At 39.2% G+C, this 19,219-nt stretch overlaps 1 protein-coding gene and 1 long non-coding RNA gene across 8 annotated transcripts in view; one reads left to right on the top strand and one right to left on the bottom strand.

The window, feature by feature from the left end:
• The first annotated feature begins 11,127 nt into the window (after positions 1-11,127).
• Positions 11,128-19,219, top strand: part of LOC107223485 (neuroglobin) — a 31,888-nt gene continuing 23,796 nt past the window's right edge. The window contains exons 1-3 of one of the 6 annotated variants that reach the window (XM_046744288.1): positions 11,128-12,302; positions 12,550-12,571; positions 12,667-13,036. In XM_046744288.1, the coding sequence (XP_046600244.1) occupies positions 12,849-13,036 (188 nt within the window). In that variant the 5' untranslated portion in view covers positions 11,128-12,302; positions 12,550-12,571; positions 12,667-12,848. Of the gene's footprint in view, positions 13,037-19,219 lie in introns of all 6 variants that reach the window. The other 5 variants (XM_046744287.1, XM_046744286.1, XM_046744283.1 and 2 more) reach the window with 5 other exon arrangements.
• Positions 13,663-17,457, bottom strand: LOC124295202. Of its 2 annotated transcripts, none has more exons than XR_006905097.1 (3): positions 17,258-17,457; positions 14,213-15,570; positions 13,663-14,125 (listed from the first exon to the last, which is right to left on the bottom strand). It is a non-coding gene; the product is annotated as an uncharacterized LOC124295202 (long non-coding RNA). The 2 variants fall into 2 exon arrangements; XR_006905098.1 differs by having other exon boundaries at positions 13,667-14,125; positions 14,213-14,776.

Below are 19,219 nucleotides of genomic sequence, written 5' to 3'. Positions count from 1 at the left end.
CGCGTTTGCATAAAAATTTCGTATCGAGGATTTCTGGGTTATTAATATGCAGCAGGTGAGCGAAGCAATTAGTATTCGATCAATTCCGCGCTCCGGAGCTGCGGGAGTCTGTTTGAGATCAGAAGAAGGAGAAGAAGAATAGTTGCAACGGTATGAAATAAAGAAAAATCTCTGTCCGGAGGAGCGAAAGCGAATTCGGTCAAAAACATTGGCGAGAATATTAAAATATGAAATAATTATAGACGTGGATTGTGCGGTTCCGCGAGCAGGATTTACAATTGATGTTCGTGAACTCGGGAGGCCAAAGCAGGGCTCTAAATACCGCGTCTACATCCAAGCTAGCCGGCAATTAAACGTGTAACATAAACGCTGATGGGCAACTTTGTGTATATACTATATTTATAATACGCAAGGCGGAAAGTCCCGAGAATTAAACCAATTTCGGCGGTCAATAATTGCGGATAATTTCACATACAGCCGCAATCTACCCGCGTACGCGGCTCAACACTCGCACGCTTGTAGTCCCAGGTAACAAATTCACTCCGAGAGTTCAGTACCGGAGGGCGAGGCAGGGTTCGTGATCTGGACCCATTATAGAGTGAAGCATTTTCTCACGAGATGCCTCGCTCTAATTATATGTCTAGGGACTTCTCAAACCTACCGTTTTATCTCTAACCTTGTTCTGTAACCAGCTCGGGCTACGCTTGTTGGTACCTATCCTAAAACACCGCAGAAAAATCAAACTCGACCGATCCTTGTACCAGCATACAGCCAAATCTTTTGTACCTTTCGGATTCGGGTGCATTTTTCCAGGTATCGCATAAGAGGTCAAAATTTTATCCAACGGTATCCACGTATTTTAGTTTTGTTTCGTTTTTTCGTTCGATCTGGTTCGATATGAGACACTTGAAGTCCTTGGTCAAGAATGAATGAATCGAGTAATCTGAATCATGAGTAAGGAAAAGGGAAGAAGGTGTTGAAAAAATCTTCCAGCTGTCTCATTTGGGTCAATGCTAGTAAGCACGGATGAAATTGTGTTTAAAGATGACTATTTTCATCCACTCCGAAGATAGCTGCAAGCAAATATTGGCAAATTTTCCAATTGTAAAAACTTTTCTCTAACTTTCGATGTCTTATTGTTAGCTTGAGTTATTCAAACATGCACGAAATCATTTTCACCAGACAGCTAGTGGAAATGTCGTTTCATTCTTGCTCACCACTTTTGGTCATTTGTTCCATCTCTTTTCCTAACTTTTCATTCAAAACGTGGTGCCCGTTCCTCCGTACAAAAAACTTTCATTTTTCGCGCAAAGTTTTACACCGAGTCAAAGAATTTTAGTTTCATCCAAGTACCAGACTTGCGGATAATATTCAACTCTCGAGAACGAATAAGTGTCCGAAATTGAGGTGCTTTTACAAGCTCGTAGGCGGGTTTGAATTGGGTTACTTACATCCGTCGCAGGCGAGAGCGAGATTATTTTTTCTTCTTATTCTTGGACCTCTTAGGTCTCGATATAGAGATGAAATTATTCCCTCGGCATTGGTTCAACCACCGACAACATTTTCTTCTGCAAATAATCTCCGCAGTGTCTATATTTATACTTATATCTTGCGCTGTTTAAACGTACCTTAAAGCCTTCTCATTATATCCACAATCTCTTCATACCCTCCAGTGTTTACCCGGTATTTTCGAAGGCCAGAATTGGGCTGCTTGTTCGCTTAGGCAGGCGAGAAAAATTTTATCCCTCTTGGTAAACGGCACGAACGGTTTTTATCCTGAATTCATTGAACTTTTTCGCATATCCTATTTGTGCCAAAATCTTTCAAATTGTCTTCAGAACATCTATTCACCTCGTTGGTTGTTGGAGAGAAACTTATTCGAAATCGAATAAACCCATTCGTAAACTACTGTGCAAACTGGTTGAGATTTTAGTCCAGTTTAGAAAACTCTGGGAAATCGATCGACAAAACAGGGATTTGCTCATCATTCTTATCTCGTGTTCCACTATTATTATGAATCCCTCAGATTAAACAATTTCAGAATTTTTTTAGATACATCAATTAGGAGACAACGGTGTCTAAATTTTTATCAAAACATCTGATTGTAAAGCTATCATCGTCATAGAATTCTTAACACTCGTAAAAGGTGTCCAATTTTCCAAAAAACATATTCACGTAGTGAATGTATACTGTGTCATTAAAATTGGCGAAAACAAATCGCAGAGATCGAACAAATTCAATTTTTTCGAAACCTGGACGATTGTTTAATTGATTAAATCAATTTCAGAGAACAGTTTTAGAGAAAAAATTATCGTCGAGAAGTGTTGGACGGTTCAGTGTCCTAAAATCCTCCTAAACGGCGTAAGAAAAAAATCTCCGAACGTCTTGCAATCGTGTCAAAAACCCTCGGAGAAATGAAAATAATGAAAAAAGGCAGCTCCTGGCTCCCTCGGCACTTGGGATGCGCGTCCACGGCATAGGATCGCAATCGCATTACACCCTCGAACCCTCGGTAGCACCGACTTCCATCCTGACGCCGATCCTCGCTCCGGAGTTTGCCACCCCTCCGGAAGATTCGGTATCCGCGTTGTTCCCGAGCCAATAATTGTTGCGTCAAGCCCCGAACCCGATCCCCGATATCTCTCCATCGCTTTATTTGCGAAGCCTACCATGCCTAATTAACATTCAAGGGTCCGACGAAGACACGGGTGGTGGTCCCTGCCATGGCGTGAGCGCTTTTGTCAGTCGCTCCGGTCTCGTGTTGACAACAACAATGCAGCCTTAAGGGTGGCCAGCCGGCCACGTGACTGATATGGTACAATGAAAGGGGTCGAATTGAGCGCCGAAATTGGTAACAACGAGATTCTATCGTTAACTGTATGTACCTCGAGACTCGTTCTCCATCTTTCTGTCCTTTTCATTCCGCTCGTCTATTGTCAGAATGAATCTGAATGATCTGACCATCTCACAATAAAACAAAATTGAGGGTGGTAGAAGATAACTTTTCAAAAATGTCATGCGGCAGTGTTTTTTGCGCCGTTGATATTACGAACGCGAAAGCTAGGGTGTCAACCATTTGAGTAAAAAGGTCTTGTTGCCTGAATGTTTAAAATGATTACACTCGTCTGTTTTTGATACGATTTCAATGTTTTTCGGCTTATCTACAGATATCGGGTAAAAGAAACTTGCATCAGGAGTCGGAACAGATGTTTGTCATGAATAACATTCACACGTTTCGGTTACAGGTTTCGACTGTAACGTAAGATGTCGCGAATGTTTGGGAGATAATTTGTGAGCTTATGATCGGTGAGTAAAATCAGCCCGACAACAGTAGAGTTTAAGATTTTGAGTCACGCGTTATTGTGCTGAGTCGACTTTTATAACACGATGGTATTCTATGGTTTTTGGGGTGACTGATACGAATCTGGAATGAGATTTAAAAAATTCAAGATGATGGATACAATATAGCGGACGAAAATTTTAAATTTGACCCGAACTCTATGCAGGGGTTCTTGAGGCCGCTGATTGGATTCGTCATACTCAATTTTCAAAATCTGATTTCTGATTCATAATCAGCGACCCCAAAACCCCTGAACAGAGTTTCTTCCCCGGATTCGATCGAATTTAAAATTTTTGACCGCCATAATGGGTCCGCCATCTTAAATTCTTAAAATCCAATTTCCGATTCCTAACCAGCGATCTCAAAAACTTTCAATTTATGTAAGACATGTATGTGTGCAGGGGAGCAAATTTTTCGGAAATAAATTATTCCTTCAATTTTCACGTTTATTTTCAATCGACTTGTTTCTGACAATAATAATCTACATTACATCGCAATAATTACTCTCAAGTATGGAAACTCTATTAGTACACTATCAGAAATAGTAAAAAATCGCAAAGAAATATGTTTAAAACTTCTCTTAATTTACAAAAAATGTATACAAAATAGATGGTAAGAATACTTACCGCTGCGACTCAAAGGGTTAATCATTTTAATCGTTGTAGTTATAAAACCTGTTTTTCTCAAGCTGTTGATATCTGAGCGTTTCTTAATACCACTTTACTCAAATTCATTTCTAATCCAACAATATAAGGGATGTTCGATTGGTATTGACCATTATTGGCGCAAATAACTCTGCCGAAGATTGTTTAAACGATTTTTTCTCTTCTCGAAACTTTTGCTTTAAACGGTCCAGCCGATTCATCCTTATCCTGGACCGAGAGCAGCCGGAGTTGTACCTTGCTGCAGGAAATCCTCAATCAACTCTCAACTTCGCTCGATCGTCTTCCTCTCTTTCTTAACTCGCTATACTTCTTGAATATTCCTTCTTTATTTCCCCTCGTTCTCGGCGCCTCATCTCCACCTCTGCATTCCGTTCTTTTTTTCACTCTCTCTTTCTCCCTCTCTCTCTCCCCCCCCCCCTCCCTCTCTCTTCCTCTTCTCACCTGTTCCTCTGTTTTTCTCATAACAAAAAGAACAAACCACGTTGCATCCGGCGATTTCCGGTCTTGAACCGAAGGGACTTGCAAGCTTGCTTCTGTGAACTCCCGAGATGAAAATTTCGCAACTTCACCGCAATTTTCATACTCATGTGTCACGATAATAAATTAGGAACCTTAATTTACTACGGATCGTCGTACCTGTTAGAAATATTTTTACCTTCTATATACGTCGAGCTCTTTGAAGTCGTGGACAGAATTGTTTTATACTTAAATTTTATTACGATTTTCTAACTTTGCCCCAATATTTCGGGAAAATTTTAGTCAAATTCGCTTGATCTATTTTGCGGGGGTTAAAAGAAAAAACGAAATCAGAACCAGGTTTTTATAATTCGAATAATGATCCGCATCGCAGGTAGGTATTGAATTTATCGAAAGGACATTGAAAGAATTTATTTAAGATGGAAATAAACGGAAACACTTTTCACGAGTTCTTATTTTTATTTTCTCTTCGCGACAGTATGATAAATTTGGGTTTTCAATTACTTGAATATATCTACGCTCGAGAAATTTGAATATTTTTTTTATTTCTCCCTTTGATATTAAATTTTTATGCGAATCAAATTTTGGAGTATTTTAGTTAAAAAGTTGCAACCTTCTTCTTTGAAAACTGTATGATATTTTGTATCAAACTGGCATAAACGATTTAAGAAATGATACCAAATTGAAAACCAATCTAGTGTAATTAAAACGAAGTAAAATATTTCATACATCGTATCAATTCTCACGAATCGATCGATCAAAATTCATTCGATTTTCATGCGGCGTAGAACGTTGTTATTATAAAAGCATCGTAAAACACGGTGGGCTGGACGGGTGTATAATACGTCTTCCATACACATGCGCAACTCATCTTGTCAACATTTTTCTCTCTTAAACAACTTTAAGTAAGAAGGAGAATGAGAAGAAAAAATTAAAATAAAATAAAAATAACACCAAGTTTATTATTCCATGTAAAATAACGGCGTTGTTTGGTCGCATAAATTGATGCAGACCGAGGGGCCGTAAGAAGGAAACCTTGAAACTATAGTATTGTAATTTCGCACCGCTAAATTGCCCCGACGAGAGAATCCTGTGCATCTGTAATTTACGAAGGGTTTTTCCCAGGGTGTTTGTGCGGCAAAGAGCGCAGCGTTATTACACCCTTTTCTTTCAGAGGCTTTAGTTTCTATGGATAAAACTGAAGACCCGTACGTACCCCGGAGTGAACAAAAGACCCTGTTTTCTTGCATCGCGTATCGCAGGCTCAACCGCATCGAGAATCGTATAACTTATTCATTGTTTTCATACGCTCGCAGAGGAACGGAAATTTTTAAACGGGACGAAGCAGATTCTCGTCGATTTCACCGTCCATCGCATTTAATCGCCTTGGTCAATATTTCGAATCATGAAAAATGAAAGTATTTCCATAAATTTCTTTAATTAAATCAAACTGTATGATCGATTTTTTTCGTAACTTTGATGAAAACCTTTCCCCGTAAAGAAAATCATCGTATTAAATATTCCCTGAGGATTCTATCTGATAGAATCATTTTCACGCTTGATCGTTTTAATTTCATATCTAAAACTTATTTCCACTGAATTAGGTTGATCGAAATATTTCTGCTTACTTTTCCGGTGTAAAACAGTCAATCGGGGGAACGTTTTGGGCACATTTCCGTTTTGTATCTTCTGTTTTGAGAGGCACTATTTTCACTATTCGCACACTGGATTATCCGAGAGTTATTCAACTTGGCGAGAGGTTTTTCGAAACATATATTCAGCCGCAGCGCGTGCTCGGCTCATAACAAACTGACTATTACGCACGCCGAGGGCGAACGAATGATCCTCGCGGCTCAACGCCGAATTACCTGCCACTGGCATGCCAGCTGGGCCTTCGGGCCCACCGGAAATCCTCGGGCCCATCGGACCCCGCGATCGAGGACGCGATCCGCGCCGATGAGAATTTGAATACCTCGGTACTTACGTTTTTACGCGCGATGCTTGCGCCGTTGGTAAGGGAAGAATGGTGACCGACCTTGACATCTTGTTTAAAAATAATCCGTCACAAGTAACCGGAGACGAGAAGAAAAAAAAAACCCCAAACATAAATGACCTGGCTCGAAAATAACCCACGACAAAGATAACCAAACATAAATGTAATCCAAGCAAAGATGACTCCAAAAAATAACCCAGACAAAAATAACCTAGGTATTATAAATAACCAAAAATCAAACAAAAATAATAACTTACGGAAAATTGTTAAAACAGTAAATTGTATTAAATTAAATTTCAAATATGGTATTTTTGTCGTGGGTTCTTTTTGTTCGAAGACGACAAATTCTTTGCCCGAGTGTGGAGATTTTTACTGATATTAGGAATTCGTCGGAGATTTGCGCCTCTTTCGAACTCTATAGAATTATATAATTTTTGTAAAAGAACATGAGAAATGTATTTTCTACTGGCATCCAGCATGGAATAAGTATACACATCAGTTTCCACTTTTCTAGCTGCGATAAAGCAATTAAAATTGCAATGCCTTTTTGGACAGATTTTGATATCTTAGAAAGAAAATGTGATAGAAATTTCCAAACAAAGTATGAAATATTATATATACGTAAGCTCCAAACTGTTTTCCAGCATATTTGAGGCGCCATCAATTACCTATACAGTGATTTGAAACCTTGCAAATTATGAATTTGATATTAAAATTAACAACCAAATCGAAACTCACGATCAGCTTGTTGAAAAATATGCCACGGTCTGGCCTATTCGAAAAAGATCACGCAGTTGTTTTCTTGTTTTTGTTTTCATTTTTTCTTTTAAATTTACTATTGCGATGCAAAATTTGGTTCAGTATTTAACAGTCTTGGCATAAACTTTATGCTTAACAGTCTAATTCATTTGCCGATTCGAGTAATTGAACAAAAGCCAATTAGCAGTCTAGTTCATTCCTAAAAGGTCCTCATTTAGCTTTAATAGGTTAAGGTCTAACTCCTGATCGATATTACGAGGCATTATATTCATTCGGTAATAAAAATCGAGTGGCCGATAAAGGAAGGAATAGAACGGGAGTAGAATGAAATGAATGCAATTAATTACCTACTGAGTAAGCTAGACGTGACCAATGTGTCTTTGATATCAAATGTCACATCTATTTCCCTTAACTGTTTTTATCTGCGAAGCATAAAAGACTGGAAAAACAAAGCGTAAATAAAATAAATAACTTCTGCTTCTCATCCCAGTCTTAACCCGTGCCAATCCGTTTTTCAATCCAATACTCTGTACTCGAGTAAATCTCGAACTTATCAGCGTGAATATATATATACATATATAAATGCAGAGAAAGACGGAGAAAAAAAACCGGATTCGCAATGCATTTGCGTTAAACTGAGAGAAGTCTGTGCGTTCAGCACCGTCGTATAATTTGAAACGCTGTAGAACCGTGACTTTTTCAAGTGGATTAAGCAACACTTTCCCGATGTTGTTATACCAAAGCTTGTAATGGAAGCTTGTTCTCGAATTAGTGCGATAGCTGGTGCTGATCCGTTGCAGTCGAATCCGATGAATAACACTGCAACTCGAACAAGCGCTGAAAGGAGAGTGAATTTCAAAAAGTCAAGAAAAATGGATCAGCTTATAAATCGTATTTTGTTTCTTATCTTTAGTGATGAACTCTGACTTAAAACGCGGAGAAATCCTACCGCAATTACAATCTTTATATTGGGTTTGTTGAAACGTTGAAATTCATTCCACCCTGAAAAAAAGAATACTAATTCAACGGTTACAATAATCATTAACTATTTTTACCCAGGACCGTATTTTTCATTCATTGGAATAAAAAAGCAAAACATGCTAGGGTCGAAGATTGTACGGCAACCGGAAATAGAAATTTCCCTTACAGTACCGATGATAAATCAAGAGTGAAAAAAATTTAGGACAGATATTTTTTCTTTCCCCATTTATTATTTACCAAATTTTTCCTTCTCGTGAATTTCTGAATATCCCCAAGGGCCGCGGTGTGCGTAACAATTTTCATCGAAATACCGCCTACCCACCGAGTATCTTTTTCGACCGATAAACACGCCCCAGGTCCAAACTTCGACTCAGCAACCCTCGCGAACTCCCTACTAAATAATCGAATAAAGTTTGACATTTCCAAATCCACTCGGCGAAACGACCTTTACATCTTTCCACCCTCATCCTCGTACATTTTCATACGGAATCGCAGCCGGTGGTTGCTTTAAGAATTTTCAACCAGTCAAATTATCCAATTTAAAACAAACTGCAATCATTTTTTTTTTTTATCATTAGTTTTTTCACGTACGTATGTTAAATTTATACCTGTTAATTTTTTTTTTTTTTTCTCTCTCTCTCAGACACTCAACCCATCAATTTATTTAATGGCCGGTCGATTCACGCAGTGAATCCCCCGTTTTTATGTTGTTCATTTTACGGAATTGAAATATTTTTTGTCCTTTTTTTTTTTTTTTTTCTTCGTTTGCGAAACGGGAAAAAACTTGTTCTTCGGTCGAGTTTGTATCGCCGATTTTATCATCGCCGGTTGAAAATTCTAATTAAAGTTTAAATTGTTTACGTAAACTTTTCGGAGCCCGGCCGTTTATTTTAGAACTCGAATAGTCGGGTATTCACTTTTTTCATTTAGTCTTCTTCACTTTCCACTGTCATTCATACTTATTCATCCCCATTTAATCCATGCTCGGAGAAATGGCGGCCAAGAATTCTCGTCTAAAACACCATACTTTCCCTCTAACGCTTCCTTAATTAAATACAATATTCTCGCAGAGTGCTAGCATATACCCATATACTGGTGTTTCTTTCCACTTCTTCGTATTATTATTCTTTTTTCATCCCATCTTATTCCCCGAGAAACTAGATATTTGCGCACATAAACGTGGGCGACCCAAGTTATAATATACGAAGAAGCACGTGTGAGGAGATGAAAAAAAAAAGAAAAACAAAGAAAGTTAATCAAGAAAGAATAGAAAATGAAACGAAATCGGACTAGGTACAGCAAAAAATCGTCATTACTTCGTTCGGTTCTTTTTTTTTTTTTTCTTCATTTCAACCTACCTTCTTCATTCCACTTCTCTATAGAATAAATCGCGTACGTGTCTACTTACCATGTATACAGGGTCGGTAGGCGTCCGAAGCTTAGGTGGAAATCGATTATTTCTACAGATATGTTTAACCTGCGAGCGCTCATGTACAGGTATACATAGTTACGTATACAGCCTGATAAATTTACCGTGTATCCTTATCTTTACCGCGAATTTATCAAGCATTCAAACGTAACTTATAGTTTTTGCGCAGCCTGGCGATTACTCTTTCTTTCATTTTTTCGTTTTTTTTTTTTTTTTTTGTTCCATACAAAGAAATAATTTCTCCAATTTTGTATCGCCTAACAAAATTGGTTTTCAAACGTATCGATCAGTTTCGTCGAATTGTCAGAATAACTGTTCTTGTCAAGAACATCAATAATTTCCTATTCGCTTGAATTGAACGTGAAGAAAGAAGAAAAAAACATTGTATATAATCCATACGTAATATTTCAGTAATCATCGCCTCCCGCGAGAGTTTTTTTTTTTTTTTATCTTCTCTCCCTTTTTTATGCTGCATCCCTTGATGGAATCGGAAGGGTGAAGCTAGCTGATAGATATCTGGGTGAATCAAATTTCCTCAATCTCGCGATACACATGCGAATGACCGTAGAGGCGTGTTGAGTAATAGAAGCGGTGAAAAAGAATTGACCCGCATGCATTACGGGTGTAATAATTGAAATTAATGTCCTATATTGATAATTGAAAATAATGATAAATTTTCTCTTTCTACCAAGATCAAAAAATGGAGGGTTATATTATCAGATTTCAACAAAAAAAAAAAACTGCAACATAGAATCGTTCAAATTCTGAGGGTTTAAAATGACAGAAAGTCTAAATGCAGATTATAATTCGCGAGAATTCTATACGTTTCGATATGTTCTAGCTTGCTATATTCTTATCCATATTGACCTTCCTAAATTTCTTGCTTTTTTTTGCATTTCGACTTTGTACATTCCAAAATTCTGTATAAAACAGTTCTCCATCGTGACACACCTCTAAACACATTCCGATCTATTTGATAAATTTTTTACTTCCATTCGTTAACTTTTCCGTATTTCACTTCTTGTTTACGGCCGGTAATAACATTTTGCAAAGCCCTCTCCGATGCAACAACATTGTCCGACACTGCCACGGGCGTGAACAAAATCCCCCCCCCCCCCTTTCGCACTGTCTCTCCCCCTTATCAGTGCGTACGCACAGTGTGCCTAAAACATTTGGTTACTTATCGGGAGGACTCGATGTTCGTGACGTCGTAAACAGATAATACTCGGCTCTAGCGGTTGACATTGTTGCTCCGGAATACCGGGTACCAGCGGGATATCTAATCCCGATTGTTGGACGATATAATTAATACGCGCACGCAGAGAGAGAGAGAGAAAGGTAGAGAGAGGGGCGAAGGCTGTGCGTGTAATTGTGTGTTTTTGAGCGAGCTCGGCGCGCGATTGCGTCGGCGGTCTTCGGAGCTGCGAAGCGCCTGCGCCACCGGGTTCAGGATCCCCGAAGCCTCAGTCTTGGCTCGCCTGGGCTGTAGGCAACACCTCCGGCAGGGTGCCTCTCTCTTCCTTTCTCTCTCCCTGTCTCTCTCTCTCTATAAACCGGAGACGGGAAAACTCCAGGACGAAGCATTCTCGGCCCTCGGTGCCGTCGGCGGTCGAAATGAGCGACCCTGGAAAGGAGTGAAAACCCTACGAGGAGCCGAACGCGTTTTTGCATTCACGAAAATCGGCTCTTTCGCTCTCTCTCGATCTCTCTCACTATCTCTCTCTCTCTCTATGGAGAAATATCGCAGTCGCGAATTATCCCGGGGGTGATAATCAGACACCCTCGTAACGCAAAAATTTCGTTTCGTTCCTTTCCGATCCGTTTTTTGGACCGGAGGGTGGACGACAGCGATGAAATCGCATCTTCGTACCGCGACTCTAGCGCTTTGTATCCACGTGTGATAAATTCGTCTTGTCAGCGTCTCGACTCGGCTCTCGTGTCTTTTATTTCGGCACGCGGATCGCGCAAGCTCGCTCATATCAAACCGTAAATGTACCGAGACTCTGTGTGTGTTTTCGGAAATCGTGTGTGTTTGCTAAACGAGTTATAAAAACAAACGGAACTCGCCCACTCGCCTCTGCCATCCTGGGGGACGTGCCTCAGAAGCCCGGAAATTTGGCCAGGGGCTTTGAAATAACTGAACAATCTTCCCAAGGGATTGAAATTGAAGAGAATAGGAGAGGAGAGGAAAGGAAAAATAACTACCTTCGAATCGTGAACCTTTGTCGCTAGGGAGATGAGAGGAGGGGTGGACGATCTTTCGAATAAATGTAACACGTTTCACTCCGTTGCGGACTGAAATGTATGATAATTCGAAGGACGATTGTACAATTCGATAGAGAATAATTGAGTAGATCGAAGAAACCGTGAATGTGAAGCGAAAAGTTTTTGTTTGAATCTCACGTTTAAATAGCTCTCTAGACGGAGAAGGTGGCCGATAGTTTGATACCCTGATTATTACCCGCGTAACGTTAAAAGATTTTATTTGCTGGATCGTAAAAATAAAGAGTCGTCATAAATTCACCGGCTTACCGTTGTGTGCGTGCAGTGTGTTGTATAACCGACCTTGCACGCAATCGCGAGTAAATATTATATACATCGTACGTATACGTGAAACTCACTTTTCCGAAAAGTATACTTCACCCACTTGAATAATACGTAAGTGTCTACTCTGCTCGTCGAATTCCACGCTATCTCGTATCCCCCCCTTCGTTTCATCAAATTTCACTTAAAAGTTTCGAAGCGAGTTTCAGTTCTCGGCTTGATGTGCCTCTGTAATAACCCTGCCTATCCGTAAATTAGTAATTCGTAAAAGTAAAGAAAAAAAAAAAAAACAACCGTCTACTCAAAGATGAATTGAATATATCCTCGTAAAGTGCGCAACATGTAATAACAAACTTAAAAGTTCAACAGGGTAAATCCATGAGGTTCGAACCGGTTGCGCAGAGATTTGACGTTGAAAATAAACTCCAAGTTGATTGATGATTGTGAAATTGTTCAAGTTATTCCATTGTTTTTATAGAACCCGTCTGCCGTGTGTAAAACAAATCTAATAAACCGTATTCTTCTAATTGAATAAAAAATAAAATAAAAAAAAAGGACAACAAAAACCGGAAATAAATAAACAGTGATATTCTGCGGAACAGGAGGCTGCGGCGACGATATATATTTTTTTTTTCTTCTTGATCTTCTTTCAAGTTCGCCATGGGTTGCGAACTCGGGAAACTCGCATCTTCGGGATCACAAAATCAAACCGGACGTGACAGTCCGCCGCCTCCCGCGGCTACAGATCCAAGACTTCCGTTAACCGCCCGCCAAAAGTACACCATAATCGCCAGTTGGAAAGCCGTCGCCAGAGCCATGGAACCGACTGGTATCTACATGTTCGTCAAGTGAGTCTGGCCATCTACCTCCGGCACTTACTTCATTACACTAATAATGTCATATCTTTTTGCAAAAGCAAAGTCAGGTCGTTAATTCCTTTTTTTTCGACCTTTACATCTCCTCGGGCACATTTTGATGCTCTGATAAAAATTGCGAGGGGTGTGAATTGCGGGTGCAGTTTTCAGATGAGCCACGGATATTTGCTTTGCAAATTGGCTAAGCCGACGACACCTCGCGCCGTGATTGTTAGTCCGGCTCTCGGGTTGAACGATGCGTTGATTGCCCGATGATTCAAATTGTGCATTATTGAACCCACTTTTCGAATGTAGAGGCTTACACGAAGAATGCGTAACCTTTTTGACATCAAACTTGACAGTTATACAAGTTTGGACTTGTTTCATCACCGAAAAATCGTTACTTTTTATTTATTTTATTACTCGGTAATCGTACGCCGAGTATTTTCTAAATTGTTATGTTTGTAAGCTGCAAATATCTCTTTGAAAATACAAATGTAAAAGACACTGGAATTTTTAACGAATCTAATAAGTTCTTGAAATTTTTCAAACGATTTGAAACGAAATATCAACATCTAAGCTCTTGTTTATAATTTCAAGTATTTTGAACTTCTTTATTTTTAAAAGAAATCTTTGCAGGTACCTTACGAATATAATAACTGATGAGTATTCAATTTTCAACTATCTCCTCGTAGAATTGTTAAACGGTATCGATTTTTATCCAAGCAAACTTCTTATTGTTAGTAAAAAGAAACGTATATAGGTATGGTTGAAACGACTTTTGCCATGTTTCCGAGATAATATGTGCCTCGGAATTTTTCATCACACCTCATGTATTCCATCGTGTAATATTTACGGTACATTAGGCTACAATTCCATTTTAATGTGCCTTTAAAGTAAACAACCGTAAGTCAATCTGCTCCTTTTTTCCTAACGTCTTCTCACGTTTTATCCCTAATGCTCGACGACGAATTCCTCATATTTGCGCAATGTGATAAGACGTACAGAAATATGTTGCTCCATAAAATGCCTTATCCAACGAACCCCAGCCTAATACATTTGACAACATTCGAGAACGCATTTCTGGAATTTTCACAAAACAATTCATACCTCAAAAATGAATTCGTTGTATAAAATATGAGAATTAAAACCAACAACAAACACACTAACTGCAAAATTTGATGGTATGTAACTCGATTCCCTTAAAACTGTATCCACAGCACCAAAGTATCCTTGGGTCAGTCGATCCTCGAGAAAAACTCGTGAATAATTTCTTCTCTGTCAGCTCTGGATTCGAATTCGTATTTGTAATATCCACCTCTGTAAAATATGAGAATTCCATGGGTATCGTAATTTCCGTCCACCCCTCGTATCCAATTTCAAACAAGGAACTCTGCGACATGGCCTCGGTGTTTTCCCATATTCAAGAGTACCTACAGTCCTGCGTATTGTGCGGCACGTTCGGTGTCCTGAGAAAAGGACACACCGAACACTCGGCCCCTTGTCCCTTCGGACCAGAACTCAACGGCGTTCAACCCTCGGCCAGCAGTTCTCCCAGCTCGTGTTCATTTGTTTCTCGTTCCTGTTCCATTACCTGATTAGGTTCTCGTTTAAGGGCTTGAGGACAAGTAATATCGCCGGACTGCTACACGCCATCCCCCCCCCCCCCATGAATGACATCAGCAAGTTGCACGAGTATCAGGGTTGCTCAGAGAGACGGTGGAGTTCTTGACTCTATACAATTTCCGAAAAAAACGTTTGAAATAAAATGAGAGCGAGGGTTGAATCGCTCCCCAAAATATCCGGTACAACGGTCGTTGAAATTTTCTTTGTTCCTCGAATCTTGTACACCAGAATTATAATTTCAGAATTCCTCGAATCTTATGAAATTTCGCAAGGCACATTCTGTGAAGTATAAGTACGATATGATCCTTTTCAGGTTTTCCAAAGTTAGCGTTAAATTACGTTCCTCCAGACTCTCTCCGAGGAGTCTTTTGACAATTTTTTGAAGCTTCGTGAAATCCGTCACAATCTCTTCAAGAGTTAGCCAAGTACTGCGATCATACGAAAAGTTTACGACGTTCGAGGAAGCTTTTTTTTAACGAGAAGCCGGATGAGGTTGCGCGAAATTTCGAAGAATTTTAAACTCAAAGAAAATATCGGAACAACAATCCCTGGCAAAAAACTTAAAAAAACCGTTAATGAATTTCATCTATCAATGTAATTAAAAATATTTCACTATGGATAAAATGTACACGCACGAGGTAAACCTTAAATTAAATTCAGCATGGTTTTTCATCGTTCAAATAATATAACCGATCGCTTTTAGAACTTGTTCGGAGCTAGCGAAAGATTGTATATTTCCGAATCACGTGTGTGGGTTCTACAAACTTCGATATAAATCAGTGCCGTCAAAGAGCGAGGAAGTAAACAAAGAGCTAAATACAACGATCGAACATTTGTTGCCCCAGAAGTAAATTTTTCATTCTGTCTTCTCATATTCTTCTGTTCATCACGCAAACCGTATCCTGTAACAAAATTTACTCAGGCTTGGAGTTTCCCATGATGGAAAACTGCAATTAAAAAGCAAAGGTACGTATGAAACCGCGATGTCATTTTCGGCAAAAATTCACCCCCATGTGACACGGTAATTGGATGAGATATACAATGGAGGAAAAATGTAAATATAGATCGTGGTTAATATTGGTGAACGATGCAAGCAAGCATCGATCCGACGAATGCGAATGTGTGCCGCGTATCTGCGTGTGTGTGGGTGTGTTTAAAATGTTATTATCATTATTATTAAACCGGTTGTATCTATCATTGTTATTATTATTTCAGAGGACGCTACGGAGTATCTCTGATGCGTGTATGTGACACACGTGCCTACGTAGATACGTGTGTAGCGTGTAGACACGTAGTACGTACATTCTCGGGCAGGGATGACAATTCCGAGTGAAATAACAACTCGGGATTTATCTTTGTCGCTCTGTTTAGCTTCCTTAATTTTGCTGCTGCATCGCTGAAGTGAAAAAAAAAAAATCTCTTTGTTCGAGAGGCGCGATTTAATTACTGGTGCAATTTTTAGCCTCACTATTTCCTCTTTCTTTTTCTATTCACGTATCGTTAATACGCTACAATCGTACGGATGTAGTACAGGCATTATATCTACGTTGACTTAATTTTACCTCCGGCAGTGGTAAAGCGTCGGTCAGTCACTAAAAATCCCAATTTTTTTCAATATCTGCGACTCAACCTTTCGTTTCATCTTCGCGTCTTTCAAAAACAATAACGAAGACGAATCACCTCAGCTTTTTCGAAATCATTGAAGTTTCGAATGTGACCAATATAAACGGTTGTTAAAATTTCACTAATCGTTTTCAGTGATTGATGTGAGAAAAGTAACAATAATTTGCGTTTTTGAAACATGTAAATATGCGAATATCATTATTGATTATTCATTATTCGTTTCACTAGACTTGACGAAATGTCATACGAGCGGTATCTTTTCCATCGAAGACTCTTTGGTTCCAAAGATTATCTTCAGACTTCAAACCGTATGAAAGATCCAATTTTCTAAAGAAGTTGTCGTGAGTTTAATAAAAAACACCGGATTTTAATCATTTCCAACATTCTAATTACAAAACACTTTCTCAATTCATCGACACCTCAGCTTGTGCTATTCGAATCTACCAAGATTACAAATGGGACAGATATCAGATATATAAGATACACCCTGAGGGAAATTTTTAGTTCCGGTTATCACTCAGTCCTTGACCATTTTTATTTTTTACCGCAATCGACAAAAAACTGATTTTGCGTTGCAATCACCAAAAAAGGATCGACAATAGCCCAAAATGGTTAGGTGTACCTCGTTTTTCGTAATCCCAACAATATTCAAACAGTTTTTTTAACGATATCTGTTTTACTGAATTTTTCCAGTTACTATAACAAATGAAATTTTTCTCATTGCACGGTATGGACATCGTTTCATTCGTGTTCGCCATCAGTAGCGCAGATAACGTTGATGAAGATTTTTAAACAGTCCTCTCCCTTCCCCCATAACTTTCGATTCAGACGGTAGAACCCATCCGTTTTTAAACCGTGTAAAAAACCATATTAAACTTCTCCCTATTAATATTGTATGTATAAGGGACCGAAACTCTTCGCTCGGTTTTTATCCGATGAAATTTTTACTCGTATGGGGTAACTTACATAAGTGGTTCGCAATGACGTTATTCGCTTTTTTAACCCCGAGTCGCGTTCCGTGACCCCGCCAAAATGAAACAATCCCGAAACTTTTAATGGCCGTCGAATGATCGTCCGCTATCCGTGGTCCAATGTGTACCCTACTCTCATCCTCGACCCTTCAAGATTGCCAGTTTCACGCACGTGTAACCTGCACCAGCAGCAACTTCAACTTTATAAGTGCGACGTAGTGTCACCTGCACCCTCGACTTTTACACCCAACCTTCCCTCCCTTCGTGGCTGTCCTATATTGATTAATAACGTGACTGTACCCGGTACACGCCCCGCAGCCTTGATATTGAGCTATTTTACGACGGACAACTTATGATGGAAAAATTGTTATTACAAAAGAAATCCGCAGATATGTAGCGAAATTATGCGAAACTTTTCAGCGGCCCAAAATGTAACCCAAAATGGTTAAGACAGTTATGAGTGGGTGCGATAGAAATCAGTGCAGTTTACTTTACAACACCATTTTCTTTCATCCTTAAGAACAAGAATATTGTTATTTTCTCCACATTGGATGTGTGTATTTAAATGATCATCGGTTTCTTTTCCATTTGTAGAATTGTATTACAAGTCGGAAAAATACATTCACGGTTATACAGATTATCGAATTCAAATGCTTTGCAATGGACTTGTCCATCTCTTATTCCGAAACGGAATATCACGATATTGGCGAGCCGTATCGGACAAAAAAAACTGTCTAAGGATGAAAACATGCTCTTTGATTCACTTAAATCAAAATGACGCGTACGTTATACCCTGACTTAAACAAGAACCTACGATTGGATGGAAAAGTTTGCGATTAATTGTTTTTTTATTTTTTTATTTCACGTGCACGCTTCCTTGCAGGCCGTGATTTGACGATCACACCGATTGGTATATTCTGAAAGCAAAATATATTATATATAACAGCGTGATTTCTAGAGAAAAAAAAATGCTGAAATTTTGGGAACAAACCATTTAGAATACCTAGAAATGATAGATAATAATAAAACAAAAACTTCAAGCGAAGTCTGATGTGGTTGTTTGGAACGTTGTAGTTTTTGTAATTTATTTTAAAAATGATGATAGAATAAATTCTGAATTCTCTGAATACCATGGAAATTATTTCGGCTATGGAGGGAAGTGTGAAAAACTCAAATTTCAAATTCTTATAACATTTTCTGCTCTGTTCGACAAAAGCAAACGTGGAATGCAATTATACGTGTAACATCTGAAGAAACGAGATACTATAATTTTGATAAGCTAGAAGGTCAAAAACCTTTCGAGGCTTGTACGATGCAAATAATGCGATTGAAAATTAGCACATAAGTTCCCAAACCCGTTCAGCAGCAAAGCAAGCTGCGAAAAAAATCTGTGAGCTTTTTTTGACACTCGAATATCCCTCCCCTCCCATGTTCCATTCAAGGTGGGAAGGCTCCAAACCAAATAGGTTCAGAAAATCCTGGGCTTTAAAGTTGCTTAAATCCTCAGGCTTGCCGATGGGTTGGGACCCTAGCCCACTTGGCATTTTGAAATTTACGACGGTCATATACAGTCAGGAACTAGTTTCCTCCGCTGGGTGATTTGCGGAAGGCAACGAGGCGTGATCAGCCACCCACCAACCGTGGCCCCAAAACCAGAATTTGGTGATGAACTTAGCTCAACTTCACACGGCTTTAACGAGTCCGCTAAGCGCAGGCCAAGTGGGACCGGATAGAATCCGTAAAAAAGAGAGTCCGGTCTACCGTCTCCATTCTTGTCGCAATTTTTTTGGGACCAAAAATTACGGGGAGTTTGAAACGTTACTTCATGCAGTGATAATCAATTATAATATATATGAGCTGATCCATCAATTTTCGGCCAGCTCTTTAGGGTGAAAATATCGATCTAACTGCAACTTGGACACACTTCGAAAAACGGAATGTTGAGGCAATTGATTTT

This window comes from Neodiprion lecontei, chromosome 6 (genome assembly GCF_021901455.1).
Source record: "Neodiprion lecontei isolate iyNeoLeco1 chromosome 6, iyNeoLeco1.1, whole genome shotgun sequence".
Taxonomy (NCBI): Eukaryota; Metazoa; Arthropoda; class Insecta; order Hymenoptera; family Diprionidae; genus Neodiprion; species Neodiprion lecontei.
Note: the sequence above shows the minus strand (reverse complement) of the source record. Positions and strands in the feature narration are given on the sequence as shown.